The sequence below is a fragment of the Lissotriton vulgaris genome, chromosome 11 (assembly GCF_964263255.1).
Source record: "Lissotriton vulgaris chromosome 11, aLisVul1.2, whole genome shotgun sequence".
Lineage (NCBI taxonomy): Eukaryota > Metazoa > Chordata > Amphibia > Caudata > Salamandridae > Lissotriton > Lissotriton vulgaris.
In genome coordinates, this window is record NC_141699.1 from 140291664 (window position 1) to 140307447 (window position 15784).

General features: G+C 44.2%; 1 protein-coding gene across 1 annotated transcript in view; it reads right to left on the bottom strand.

Annotated features, from left to right (window-relative positions):
* OGFOD2 (2-oxoglutarate and iron dependent oxygenase domain containing 2) overlaps positions 1–15784 on the bottom strand; it is a 178746-nt gene that overhangs the window by 60446 nt on the left and 102516 nt on the right. Inside the window, exons 4-5 of the mRNA XM_086942936.1 lie at positions 580–679; positions 327–451 (exon numbers count right to left, since the gene is read on the bottom strand). Of these exons, the coding sequence (XP_086799062.1) occupies positions 327–451; positions 580–679 (225 nt within the window). The remainder of the gene's footprint in view (positions 1–326; positions 452–579; positions 680–15784) is intronic.

A 15784-nucleotide genomic window follows, 5' to 3' on the forward strand; every position in this document is an offset into this window, starting at 1 on the left:
TTCAGTTGGCCCTCCTCGAGGAGTGACTCCAGTTCTGTGATACCACAGCGGGACCAGTCGGCGAGTAGTGGGGCCGGAAAGTAGGAATCCTGCCTGGGGCCGCCTATTAACGGCAGCAACGGGGAGTATGGGGGTCTAGCGGGGGACAGCCGGTGTATCCGTAGCATACATCGGCGCGCAATCGTCACTTGGAGGGGGTAAGTGCGCCGTGGCTTGGTGCCCGGGAGGAGCAGACGGGTGAGCTCCGGATGCAACAACATCACATGATGAACAATGTGTGTATTAAAATGCATACAGTGAAGAAAATAATTTGTGTTTTTTCTCACCCCATAGTTGTTCATGGAATTTGGCCTGCCCTTAGGTAGCTCAGATTTTTCAAAGTTTTCCATTTCTTCAATGAATTGGCTGCAAAATTCCTGAGTGAACACTGGAAACCGATAAATCCTCTTGTCTAGAAACATAAGAATTATGAAATCATCTAAGATTACATTAGGAAGTTCTGTTGGTCTGTATAAACAGATATTTGATGCTCATATGGGTATTATGCAATCACTGCCACAACTCAATCTTCTGAATTACCTGAAATGGACTGTAATCGACTCAGCAGGCCATCAAGATCAGCATCTTGGGATCTACAGAATCTTACGATCTCCAAAAACTTAGGCGCCAAAAATGAATCCTTGTAATGATAAAGAGAGTACATGTGAGAAGAGGAAAGGGGAGGAAAAAACTATTTAGGACATAGTATGGCAGTCTCTTCTAGCTCTAAGTAAAATTAAAAAAATTATCTTTTTTTCAATAATCACTGTGTTTACACCTGAAGCTCACCTGGCCTCAATGTTATATCAATTCCCTAGTTCCAAAGAGCTAAACATCACACAGTATTTGATGATGTGCACTAGAAACCTTAAAATGCAGGAGAGGCAGTGATTAGTCAAGAATCCCTGTTTACGTATTGTTGTATTGTTGAGGGATAACATAAAAAAGATGTGCAAAATTGATAAGGATAAGACTTTTAATGGAGCAAAAGAAATACAGTGGGTTTGACAAAATGGAGATAGTTTGTCATAGGTTATCACAAAAGCAAAAAGAGTGTCAGTTTCAATTTTTTATCACATATACAGTAAATTAGCACAACATTAGGTTGTTCTATTGTTTTTTTTGTCAAAGATATGTTTATTAGCATTTTATAGTAAAACAGGGTGAGGGGCTCTTTATAACCAAAGGGAATAGAGTGCCCTAATACCATGTGGTAAAACAAAAGGATTTCCCTTTGGGGTTGTTTGACTGAAAGCCAGTCACACCGCACCAATCAGCTCACATAAACCTCATATCGCAAATCAAACAAATAATTCAGTAAAGCACTTACAAAGAAAATGATACCTATGTTAAAAATTATCACAACATTTATTAATCATTAATACACAATAGTCCCTATTGTACAAATTCATAATAAAATATATACACGAAAAGCATTGATTAAAAACCTCAACCTAAAAGAATATCATTTCTTAAAAAGACAGTAGACTTTCAGACAATTTGCTTTGTCTTGATAGTGTTACTTCGGGTGCACTGTGGACAACAAAGGGCAAGAACTCTAATTCCCTGTCACCGTAACTGAGTTGGCCATCCCAAATTAAACAAAAGCTAAGGCGTTGACGCGTTTCGGTGGTATTAGATCAATTGTGCCACCTTCTTCAGGACAAATGTAATATACCTCCTTCTTGACTTGTGTCACCTATTTTAAAATAAAACAAAACATTCACTTATCTTAACTACATAAAGGCGAAGACATATCCACAGTGGTGAACAAAAATATTTAAACAAACCATCACAGTGTGATTAATTATATTCATTCAGGATACATTTGCTGTATTGACAATACGGTTGACATGCTTTTAACCAAAAGTTTGATTAACAATAGTGAACTATACATAACAATCATAGTCCTAGTGACACTAAATCCAATACTATTTATTAATCTTTGTAAGTGCTCTATTTCTTAATATCATACCACATTCCTTCATCCTTCCAAACCAATCAATTGTCTTCCAAAGATCTTGAAACTCACCAGTGCAACAGCACATAAGTGAAAGACTCCACCTCGGGCTGATAACGAGAGGTAGGACACTGGGATATTCAATTGTAAAATCTGTGGAGTATACACTATACTCCACAGATTTTACAATCTTTGATTTTGTTTAATTCAGGATTTTACAATCTTAGCTTTTGTTTAATTCGGGATGGCCAACTCAGTTACGGTGACAGGGAATTAGAGTTCTTGCCCTTTGTTGTCCACAGTGCACCCGAAGTAACACTATTAAGACAAAGCAAATTGTCTGAAAGTCTCCTGTCTTTTTAAGAAATGATATTCTTTTAGGTTGAGGTTTTTAAATAATGCTTTTCGTGTATATATTTTTTTTATGAATTTGTACAATAGGGACTATTGTGTATTAATGATTAATACATTTTGTGATAATTTTTTAACATAGGTAAAATCCTTTCGTTTTACCACATGGTATTAGCATTTTATTACTTATCACAAAGTAAACTGGCATATTGTACATCCAGATAGACTCAGACGACTGGACAGATTATAAAGACCAAAAAGAAACATACATCAATAGGTGAGTCCCCCGTCATATCCCAGACATCCTAAAGGAGTAAGCACAGTTTCTCCAAGAGCAAGGACGGGGAGTAAGTCTGTAGTGCAGCAAAACATAATATTCGTCTGTCTTACTTTTGCGATAATGGTAACCTAGTCCCTCCAACAGGGAAGGTGTCCTTGATCGGGAGCAAATCGCAACAAGACTCTCAGAAAACATGAGGAACAAACCCCCCGCTAACTCCCCCCCCAACCCAATACTGGTGGCGGCTATCGAAGTGCAGCTAGGTTACAAATCATGGGAGTTTCAAATAGGTTAAAATTGTAACAGGTGCATAGCTCTGACTGATGCAGGGTAAACAGCTGATGGTAATCCCTTTGTAAGGAAAGCTACTAGTGGGCCCCATCTATATTCGAAGTTCTTATCCCTGCATATATCGGCCATCCTTTCAAGGCACAGAAGTTTCCAGAGTCTGGAAAGCCATAACGAGATGGCAGGAGCTTCCTTTTTCTTCCATGCAGCCGCTATGGCTACTTTCGCAGCGCCAATGCAGGTGCACATAATGGCCTCATTTGCTTTAGTTTGGTGCTTAAGGGAGGGGTCGCGGAGGCCGAGGAGGGTGTTTGCCATGAAGGTCGGAATTTCCTCCCAGAAGGTCGTATCACTGGGCAGTCCCACCAGATATGTTGAAAATCGCCTAATAGTGCGCATCCCCTCCGACACATATCAGACAAGTCAGGAAATAGCTTTTTGATCTTGGTAGGGTAGAGGTACCGGTCCATCATTGTTTTTAGGTGGGCCTCCCTTAATTCTATAGAATGGTTGAATTTCGTGATATCTGACGAGAGCCCCCCCACTCTCTATCATGAATGTCCGTTGTAAGACACCCTCCCACATGTACATGTAGCGAGGCCTCAGGGTGAGCATAGAGGTGAGGAGCTAGTTATACAGAAAGGAGATCACACTGTGTTCTATTATTTTTAATAAGTAATTCATGGTCCAGGATGTGTACGTTAAAACATGTAAAATAATTTATGATGAAAATATGGGTCATATTTCATCAACAATTTCACAGCTCATTTCCTTCTCAAAGTCGTTGAAATGGATGAGCTCGATTTTTTCACAAATCCACAACTTACAAAATAGACACTGAACGGCCACAATAACCTGCCTTACATTACTTGCGTTTAACACACAGGTAGGGGGTTGACATATATCGCGAATAAGGTTTTCTTTTGGTGCTGACATCTGTTATAGAATAGCCTGGAAAGAAGGTACAGCCAAGAGTCTTTCTAGCAAAGCATTCGAGATGGCGACCCCCTTTCTCTACTGAGACCACAAGAAAGAGGATGAGGATCTTCATGTGTGTGTATGTCTGTGGGACTTAAATGTGTGTGTCTGGGAAGATGAACTCACTCTCCATACTAGTGTCCAGGGCAGATGCTAGCTACTGAGGGAAAATACAACATGGGACTTATCGTCCCTAATAGACTTTAGTCCTCTGACTGGTTCCTTATCTAGTTTGGCTGGCCTCTGCCGTTTTAAACATGGCTCACACCAAATAATTGGGAATGTGTATGTTTGTCTAATTTGTAGGAAGGCATTCTAAGGTATCCCATGTCCCTTCTTCTGTGTCCCCATCTTTACTTTCCAACTTTCTTGCCTACCCTCTTCTCACGCCAGCACACTTTTACTTCATCTTCTAAGCACCCTACTCTTCTCCTTCCATCTCCAGCCTAAGTGATTTGAGGTGGCAGAAAGGAAACCTGATGGAGCTATAAAAAACCCAGGAAATTCATGTGTGTGGAGCCTGAAAATGGACATGATACAAAACTGCACTTTCTCTAACGAAGCCAATAAATTGTGTCCTTATAATCAAGGAAGAGAAAGGCGGATGAAAGGGAGAAATGCAAAGGAGTCAGTGGGGCTGGAGCGGTACACAACATCCAAAGAAGCCTTGCATTCTCTCCAGGGGTTTAAGTCCAAACTCTGGTACACAGTGTAAGAGGCACTTTAGTCTGACTCTACTGTTCTAGCATTTCTTTTAGCGCTCGGAACCAGCTATAGGGTGTTAAATGACAAGAGAATGCATATTATGTAGTCTAATTAGTATGTGCATTTCCTTAAGAAGTCCAAATTGCACCAAGACAGTTTGATGGTGGCACCCACTGACAAATATCAAGGTGAGGCAAGTTCAGAGCCTTTGGGATCAAGGCATTTATTCCTTGTCCTTGAGACATAACTCCCTTTTCCACCAATTTTGTGGAGCCATATAAAATCCACAAATGAGCAACATAGACTAATTTTTAAAAACAGCAAACTATTCCGAGAGGCATTACTTGGATTATTTGAGAGAATCAATTAGTCCCGTGCTGAGAGGAGATCCATTGGCATGGTATCTCTAGTGGCGAAGGAGGATATCGCCCGCCCCTAGAGGGGCCCGGAGGCCCCCTCCCTGGCGTCGTGGTGGTAGGGTGACCAACTGGAATGGGTGCAAACTCAGGACAGTGAGTGTTAAATTCAGGACAAAGGGTCAGAATTCAGGACAAACATTTGGACCTCAGATGAGGCCACGCAATATTACATAAGCAAATAGACAACCAACACAAGCACAAGTCAAAATAAGTTTATATTAGGTTGAGAGAAGCTTGCACTGCATCTGTTCTGTGCGCGAGTGAAACTTAAACACCTGCATTTGCATATAAAAAAAAAAGATCAAAGATGAAGACTTCTCAGATCTTACATGCCCCCTCTCACCCATTGAGAAAAAACACCAGATCCGATCAATCATCCCACGTGGATGTGATGTGTAAAAGCTGAGGGTGCTTGGGGGCCAGGGTAAACATGAAAACAATAACAGCACAAATGCAGAAACTTTGCAAAATTAGAAAAAAAGAAATAAATAATAAAGGACAATGGTATTTGTACCATTATCACTGCTTGTGTCACGGTTTAAGAGGCTAACAGTGGACGTACTTGGGTAACATGCACCAAAATAAAACCACCAGCTCCCCAGAGCTTGGCCCCTGGTGAGGTGACAGAAGCCCATAAACAAAAGCAGTTTGCCATGCCCTGGGCTCTGCAGGAGGAGGCTTAGCAAATGCTGTCACTGCGCAGAGAGGCCCATTATCATTTAGTATGTGATAATTAGGCAAACATACAGAATAAAATGGGCCGATAGCAGTCTGTGCCAGGTCGGGGAGGGGTTGCTGCAGGCCCCTGATCACAGCAGGAGAGAGCCGGCCCCTGCGGTGCGAGTTACAGAACTCTCAGACCGCTTGCAGGGGAACAGTGCAGCTCGCTCCAATGTCTGAAATTACGGACAATAGGCGTCAGTGGAAGAAATCCTCACGGACAACGGACAAGAAGCCCAAATTACGGGCAGTCCGTGAAATATACGGACGGTTAGTCATGGCGGAGGGGTGTCGACTGGTGTATGCGCTAGGAGCAACTCCTATACAAGGCCCGGGGTTGCCCGCAAAGACATGAAAGGGTATGGGGGAAATGATGAGTGTATATCACAGACTGCTTTTGTAAAGCTACATTGTGACTGGAGAATTGCTGGTGCCCCTGGATTGGACCAAGTGGAATGTTATTCCATGATTGTAATTATACGTGGATGCAGCTGTGTAATGCAAACATTTGGTTATTAAAAAATAAAAAACAGCAAACAATTTTCAAACGTAGTGAACAATGTCTTCTTGGAAAAGCATGCTTGCACTTAAAAATCCTGGCAGAAAGTTTACTATCCAGTGCTCACCGATAGGCGAATATATTTGCAAATATCCCCTCGCCTGTGAACAGTAACCTTTCTGAAAGTAGGTAGGTGATTTCAAAAGACAGTTTGCAGGTTAATGAAAGACCTTGGAGTACATCGAAAAAAAACTGATGGCCAGCCTGCATGTAAAAAAACACACGTTATCGAACACGATATGGTCTCTTCTCCTGTCAGACTGGCTTTGACAAAAATATACAGGCTCGGGATAAGGTGAGATTTGCAATTAATGTTGCTGATGTGGACCAAAAACAAGACAATTCTTCTCTCGCTTGACGCGGAAAAGGCCTTAGATAGAGTGGACTTGCAATACCCGTGAGCTGTATTTACGAGAACTGGTATTGGCCCCCATATAACAACATAGTTGTTGGGCAATTATACCATCCTTATAGCATGAATTAAGGTCAAGAATGCTTATTCCTCCTCGATCCCTCTAAGTAAAGGAACTCGACAGGGGTGCCCATTGTCCCCTTTGACATTCACTTTAAAAATGGAATCCCCGATTCATTGCTTAACAAGCATTTGCAATGCAATAGGTCTCGTAGCATTAAAGTTTGAGCTATTGGCATTGTATATAACAATGTGTTTTATAAATTTGTTATGAAAGTCTGTATTGTTTTAGGAAGATTTTTTGGTAGCTGTTAGTTGTTGCTGAAGGTGGTGGAAGAAAGAGGCATGCGGTAGAATCAATACCAACCTATTTTGGCAGAACCAGAGAAAAACTGTCACTTTCTATCCTACACCTTCCCTGGACCTCCCCTTGCAATTCAGTAGCCCCAGCAAGGCACATACATTTTCTATTAACACATGCCCAGGGCAAACCCCGCTGCTCTCCAGCAACCTTTGAAAGGAAAGAGCAGATGGGCCCATACAATCTCACTCTTTCCCAACATACACCATATTGGCATGTAATATGGCTCCTCCTTTCCTGACTGCTCCACTTCATGATTCACAGGCATGACTTCACCACTCTATTTGTGAGCAACATGGAGGTGCTGCCTTCTCCGAATACCCCAGTCTCTGAGAAGAAAAAGGACCATAGAAAAGACTATATCTGTTTCAAGGCACCCAGATCCAGGAAAAGCACAGACACATTTTATGAGGGATCTCTATCTACCTCTGTTGCCTCTCTGATTTGAGCCATATTTAGTACATGTTTTGTTTAGTATCCAACAAGTATTTTCATCCACTTCAGAGGACTTTGACACAAGAAGTTTGTATTATCAGCACCATAAATCGCGTTAGGAGAGCTACCTGATTCTCAAAATACATTATGCTGTATGTTAGCTAATGGAGAGTATGTGGCATTATGCCCAGAAATGTTGACTTTGGAACTGGGGAACTAGGTTCAAGTCTTGGTGTCAGCTCAACATCCTGTGATTCTGGGCAAAAACAGCTTAATCTTCTTGTGCCAAAATAAATAAAAATGAATGTGATTTTGTGTAATGCAACTGGTGCTGATGCAAGTTCCTGCTATATAAATCTACAAAACAACAACTCCCTCCCAAAAAAATAAAAGAGTCCTGTTTCTGCTTATGAATCACTTCAAGCAATGTTCTCACATCCTAATAGAACATAAAATTATGGGGATTCATATTGTCCAAAAGCCTTCTCCGGTATCCCGGCCGATCCCTTCTCAGTTCTTACTCTTCTGCAGCGCACACACTAAGGCCCGATACACCCCCCCCCCCCCTTTCATGCCCCTGAAAATTCCCACCAGAGCAGTCGTATATCCCTGGTTTCACATTCATCCTAGATGACGTTCCATTTTGAATTCTCCTAACTCCGAAATAATCCGACGAACAAAGTGCACAGTGCACTATATGCCTGGTGCTTTTGCAACAGCTCGAACGTTCAAATGGCATGACTCGTGCACCCAAGGTGTCATCGCGCAATGTGCCCTCGAGTGCAGTTGGCATGTCCTGCTAATCAACACCGCCACCCCTCCATTGTCACCTCCAATGTCCCTGAAAGGATGCTCTCTTACTACACAAGCAGCTTCCCCCAGTGAGCTAGGGTCCCGGCACAGTACCTGTACGCTAGTTCCCTCTGTTCAAGCATTCCGTGCCCGCTTTTTCGCCGGCTAGGCTTTTGCTAGCTCCTCCTGCCCAGTGAGAACACTCCCGGCTCATGCACCGCACACCCTCCACACGCACAAGCAGCAAGTCGCTCACCATTCTGCCGCAGCCCCCAGCAGCTGCTCCAGCTCGGAGAAGCGCCCACAAGGGGCGTCACTCCTGCGTGGCTCTATCTCACTGTACAGCCTTGCCAATTAGTATGGAAAACCACTAGAGTGCAGGCTGGCGGCCATCTTTAAATTGTATTTATTTGTATTCAGTAAACGGATAGTAAGTACACTGCAATGAAGGTATACGAATCTAATACTGAATAACGCAGTCTCAGCCTTAAAGATAATATTGCGAATTACCTTCTTGTTAAAACAGTTATACCTCTAGTTATAATGGTGGAATGATTACTCCAATTTAATTCGCTACAAAAATACATTATTAAACAGTTTTTAGAATGGAAATTCACCTTTAGTTTAATTTTAATAGAGTAGACGCCAAAAACAGATAATAATGCTGCTTTTAGCATTTCGAAGACAGATTTTATTATAGGTGTACGTTCCGCTAAAGATAGGACGCGGTCTTTGAGTGCCGCCCAAAACGAAACCTGTTGTGGGGCGGGACTTCCGTCTTGGGAAGTCCGCGCCCACGGAGTGCCTGGCCAGGATAGGAGCAGTGGAGACGCGGTGGCGGCTGAAGTCCGGAGTGGCGGTAAGTGGCCCTTAGTTGTAGGAGGGGGTCTTGGTGCACTTGTGTGTGTGTGTGTGTGTGTGTGCGCGCGCGCGTGTGTGTGTATGTGTGCTATGGCGGGTGGGCTCGGAGCACTGGTGTGTGTGTGTGCGCGTGTGTGCGTATGTGTGCGACGGGGGAGGTGTGTCTCTGTATATGTGCGTGCGTGCGTGGGCGCTTGTGTGTGTGTGTCTCTGTGTGTGCGCATGCGTGTGTGGTGTTGGAGCTTCCCAGGAGACAGCAGCTGGCCACAGCGAGCGCGTTCGCGTGGCCCGCTGAAATCGACTCCTTCAAGAGGAAATGCGCGCGGCCAGGTGCTGTCTCCTGGGAAGCAGACCCAGTGACAAAAGATCTCCTGGCGGACACAGCGCTAACGCGAGACCTAAAAACTAATCCTAACATTCAAGGGATTGAGGTAGATGTAGTAGCGGCCCGTATTTGTGACAAGTGACGGGACAGGTGGGGGGGGCAGGTTTAGTTGTGGGGGAGCATAGGGGTCGTGAAGGGAGGGTGGCAAAATAAAAATAAAAAATAGTTTTTTAAAGCTTACCTTCAGTCTAGCGCGTTGCACTCCTCTGCTTCAGGCACAGGCTCCCAGAATGCCCTGCGGACAATCCTAAAGCTGCTCTCACATGAGAGCAGCTTAAGGATTGACCGCAGTGCCCTCGATCGGTGCTCCAGGACAGACTGGGGGTCTGTGCTTGCTCTCTCCAACCCCAGCTATGCAGCTGGGGTTGGAGAGACGATCCCTGCGCATGATGGTTTTGCCGGCGTGAGAAAACCGGCCAAACCATCATGCGCAGTGAGGGGCGTCCACTACCACTCCCCTTGGTGCCCTCAACCCCCTGGCCCACCCTCAGGACTAGACAGGAAAGGAGAAATAAAAACAAGTGTAGTATTTTTTCCTTTCCTGGTGTTTTGGGGGGTAGGGGCGCGAAGCTCCCCTGCCATAGTGGAGGAGCTGCCGCTGGGTAGAGGGGAATGCTAGAAATTGGCATTATTTGCAGATTAAGTGTCCTGAAACTTCTCTCCCATATCTCTTGGATGAACGGGTGCAATTTGAAGCCGTTTTTGGATGTTGCATCAACTACATGAAATCTAAAGGCATGGTAGTGGCTGACCCAACAAATAGCGCCCAACAATTGCTCTCCATGTCGGACCTGGTATGGGCGGGCATGTCCAAACAATACCTAGGTGTATTCCTTACAGGCTTCATTAGCAGCCTCTATGAATGCAAAGTGCCCCCTGTGTTTGAGGTTCTGTTCAAAGATCTCTATTGATTAGGCAACTTGGATATTTATTGTTTAGGCCGAATAAACAGCACTAAAATGAAATTTCTGCCCAGGTTGTTGTATGTGGCAAAGACCCTTCCACTGTGGGTCTCCAACAAGACCCTGAACCGCAGGCAAAAACAGTTACTAAATGTTATCTGGAACAATGGTGGGGCAATGGTCTACAGGATACATTATATAAAAGAACTACATAGGCAAGATTGTGACTCCACAACCTCGCCCACTACAACCATGCTTCATAATTGCAGTTTGCCCTGGGCTGGCACCCCCTCCCTTACACTAAACCTTGGGCGATGTTTGAGAAGAGGTGTACCCCCCCATACGCCACATCATGTGGATAAGACCCAGAGACCGCTTTCGTCACTCAGAGATGCCGCCCTATGCCAAGACCATACTTTTGAAATATTGGAGCAAGATTAACAAAAGCCATATAGCAACATCATACCCCTCTACACTATCCCCCATTGTTAAAAACCGATGTTTCAGCCAGGCATGGCAATTGGGGAAGGGGCGGGGTGCCCCATTTTTTGTGTGAACTCTGCCACAATGGGGACATCATCGACAGGGCAACCTGCAAACAGCTCTTCCAGTTGACTAGAGCAGATGAGTTAGACCTAATCAGCTGCTTCACTAGGCAAATACTGTCTCTGTAAAAATTCAAGGTAGCAGAGATAAAACACCCTTGGAGCAGCTCTTTGCCCAAGGTTCCATGAAGAAAGGCACCACTTGCTTCTATGCTACATTAAGCACGCTCACACATACACGCACAGCAACATAACTACGAAATAAAATGGGAACAGGACCTGGGTAAATAAGTTGACGAAGATACATGATCTCAGATTTGGACAAGCTGCCAAAACTTCGGTCTGCCTACAACATAAGGCTAACATATGTAAGATTCTCACCAGGTGGTACTCCACAGCGATAAGGCTACATGCTATGTTTGGAACACCTGACCTCTGTTGGAGGATCAACAGGGGATCCAGGGTCGTACTTTCATATATGGTGGCAATGTTTACATGTGAAGTGATTCTGGGTGGAGGTTCTTCAGCAGATCTGCTTGATTTGCGAGTGTACCCGACACTGGATTTACTAGTAATGCTGCTGGGGGAGTTTGGGGAAGATTCTGAGTACCCATATATCACCCCTAGATGCCAACTACTAACACCTCTACTGTTAGAACCTAGCCTTGCAATTGCTCACACTTGAAGGAACCCGTCTTCACCAAGTCTTACGCTTCGGTGGTCTAAGGTATGGCACATCCATGCTATGGAGCAGCTGACCGTATACATTTTATAGAATCTAGCAACCATTCTAAGCCTATGCCAAATGGGAGAGGGAACAGGTTAATCCTGCCACTTTTATGCCAGACACTTTACAGAGGTGTCACTTAGGGGGACTTTCAACATCTGAAAGTGATTCCAACAATTATATCAATGGTCCGATGAAGGACAAGGATTTATCTTGCAGATATAATATGTTGTCAACTAACTGTCCTTTTGTAACATGGCCTGTGATGCCGAGTTGTGTTTTGTCCTGTAATGCCTGTATGTTAATAAGACTATGCTTCTGATATGTAATTACCCTGGATTACAAAAACAAAATGTTAAAAAACACAACATCATGCACATATATAAAAAAAGACAATGAACATCAAACCTGGATGTTATGGAAACAAAATTAGTGATGCCAGGTTTTCCACACAAGAAATGTTTGCAAAGAGTTGACCTCTCATCTAAACTACAAAAATTCCTTCCAAGATATAATCTCAAGTTTTATGCAATAAATTTAGCAGTTACTTTCAGCAGAAGATACCTGATTTAAATACTATATCTAAGGGCACTCTGAATATATGGATCCAGTCCCTCAACCAGCCATCAATCCATTACATTAATTTAACTCATTTGAGTTAGTAACCCCAGAGATATAGAATGTATTGCAGCAGGGCTAAATCCAACTGGCATTAGGGGAGATATATTGCCAGTAGCATCTCTAAAGTAAAATATTAATAAGCTATCAGAGCATATCGCAAAATTGGTCAATCCTTTCATAAAGAGAGGGATACACACTATTGTGACACCCTCTGTGAAAAATCCTGCATTAGTTCCAAAAATACCTACAAGCTATCACCCTACATCAACCCTTCCATTCTTGGCTACAATTGTGCAACCTATTGTAGCTCACAAAACACAAATTTATATGGAGGCACATTGATTCATTTCAAACGTTCAGCCTGGTTATTGTCCTGCTAAATTAAGTCAAGTGTTAGAGAACACATTATCCTTGCCAAATAAGACTTAGGGTTTCAGCTGCTTTAAAAAAAATAATTTGGTGTGACAGACTAGAGTCTATGGTGGGCATATGGGCTGGAGACCTGGGTTGAATCTAATTACATTTGTTGGATTGTACACAATCTCTTCCTTAGGGACACTGTAGATCCATATCTCACTCTTTATACTGTGGTGCTATTCAACACTTATATGATGCTCTCTGCAAGTCTAATTGAAGCCAATAGTCTTTTGTAGCAAACGTATGCTGTATACTCAAAACATCGTGGACTCTGATGACCAGTCATCAAACACAGTTGCAGCACCTTTGCGTTTAATAGCTGTAAAATACTTGAGTTTAAACGTAAGTAAAACTGAAATTTTGCTCCCAGGCAGAAATTAAGTGAAATTTAAGTTCTGGCCATCATGACTACAAGACTTTTTGGGGAGTCTTTGGTATGGCTTTATCATTGGGACCCCAAAATAAGTGTAGTTACCAAGATAGGCAATTTCCATTTAAGTCATCCAAGATAACCCTGTTACTTCTAACCCCCCAATACCATACTGTTGATAAAGGCAGTGTAGGAGAGTAGGGTCTGCTTCCTATGGTTACCCCCACTTTTTGCTGTGATTCTCTGGTTTTTCGACTTTAGTGTGGCTGTGGACCTGCTAATCTGGCCCACAGCCCAGCTGTTCTCTCTCTAAATTGATACCATGTACTTTAGGTACATACCAGAATGGTTATTGGGTCCCCCTTGTGAGCCCCTGTATAGTGTACCACAGGTACCTAGGGCATAGGTGCACCCTAGGCCTACCAGGGGCTGCAGCATGTATTGTGCCACCCCTGGTTTGCCTTCCAAACGGACACCACAGGTCTGTTCACACAGCCTGGGTAAGGTGGTGTAATCACCCCTTACTTAGATGTAGTATACCTATATCTATATAAATATACATATAGACACATATACACCTATAAGTCACTCCTATGGCAGGCCTTGACATCCCTGGAGGCAGAGTGCTTGGTTTTATGTGAGAGGGTCCCATGCATGAGCTGAGCCCCTCTGCAGCTTTCAGAACCATCTCCTTATAGCTGTTCTATGATATAGCCATACCATATACTCTTAAGTGCATTATAATCCTCGCGGTTAGTGCTAACTTTGGTTTGGCGTTATCAAAACATGTTGTGTAAGGTGTCAAACACTTTGGAATACTACCCCCCCCCCGGTCAGTTCTGGTGGCGGGGTAGCATTCCACCCTTCTAGAGGGAGAAGACATGTAGTTACTGGTTTACCCGGTTAAAGTTAAACAGAGCCCCAGCATCACAAAATGGATGCTGCTGCCACAGACACAAGTCTGCCCTCCTGCTGCTGGACAAAACTCTGACAGAGGAGGCCTGGACAATAGGTTTCCTGTCCAGGGAGGTGCTGGCACCTCCCCAGACAGGCTTTAGTGTATTGGGGCAGGGAGGGTTGCTTTCAGTGAATGCTTTTCAGACACTGTCTGGGGAACACTAGGTGCTCCATGCATTTCCCAGTTCAAACTGGTTGCTAGGGCACTCAGCCCCAGCTCTGGCCTGAAACTGGACAAAGGGGAAGGGGTGTAACCACCCCCACCCCAGGTCCACCCATAGGAGGGACCTTAGAGTTAGTCCAACCCCTAAACTTACTATAAGTATAGAACCCCAGTCCCTAGGACTTTAGATTACCCTGGATGAAACTCTGCAACATATATCCTAGACCTTCTACATTCCATATCGACTGGAAGACCGAAGAAATCTCCCTTGTGGTCAAGGAGTGACCACCCTGTTCAAACAGGCACCAACAGCATCTTTGTCGGTCTGCATTTGCGAGGTTCCCGCCGGATCCCGAAGAATCTGCGACACAGTACACGGACTTCCAGACATCTCTGACCCCGACCTTCACTCACAACAAAGCTAAGACCCGTGGTGGACACGAGAGACCGGAACTCCTGGACATCCTGCATTTTGCTACCTGCATCGACTTCCCGAGGTTTCCCAAAGTTGTGCAATGGGGTGCTTGAAGCCCCAGACCCGAGCACCTTTTGCACCAAAGCTCAAAGCCCCACACTCCACGAGTGGCCCGTGGGCCCGCTTTGTGCATTTCCGCTCAACGCGTCTTCGCGGTTCCTAGTCCGTTGGCTAGTGAGCCCCCAAGAAGACAATCCTTTGTTTTAACTTGCTTTCCTGGTTGCTCCAGGCTTGTTCCAACTTCCCTGCAAAGGAGAAGTTCCACAGACCTTGCTGGTCTGCACCGAAGCCAATCTCGGCATCCTAAGTGGGTTGCGTTTGCCAAGGCTTGTTAGGTCCAATCCGGATACGGACACCGCAGTCAACTAGACAAACTTCACCTTTTCACCTGAAATCACCAGACATCTGGTGGCATCTTTCTATCGCCGCCCTGGTCACTGGCAAGTGGCCCAGACTCTGTCTCCTCTGCTTTCAGGTTCTTCAGATCTTGGCTCCACCCTTGGATCCACCTGGACACTTTTCCTCTGGTCGCCTGCAGCGCTTATTTGCAGATCTCCAATGAAATCGACGACGAAACCCGACACCAAAAGAGACCTATGCACCCGCCTTCCGTGGGTGAGGTAACACGAGTACTCTGATAGTCTTGAGGGTATTGGCCCTCCTAGTGTCTAAGTCTAAAAGGGTTCCATCGTAGATCATTTAGAAGCGTCCTTAAATTGTAAAATAGTAACTTGTTCGTTTCCCATTGAAAGTCAATGGTAACCTGCGGCTGTGTTTAGATACTGAACGCGTCTCCCGTGGGCCTCCTACATCCTAACCTTTGGTTGTCCTGAGTAGCCCCAGCGATTCACATGCCCCAGGCCGGCATTCTAATTCTCACGTGGTTCTAATACCACTATTTTAGAATATGGTTTGTGAGGCCCCTAGGGCAAAACGTATACTGTGCAAATTTTTGTATGCTAATTAAGTTCCTTGTATTGTACTTTTACCTCTGACCTCATAAAGAGTGCAGAGGGGTTGTGTTTAGAATAAATACATATATACGTGATATATACCTTGTGT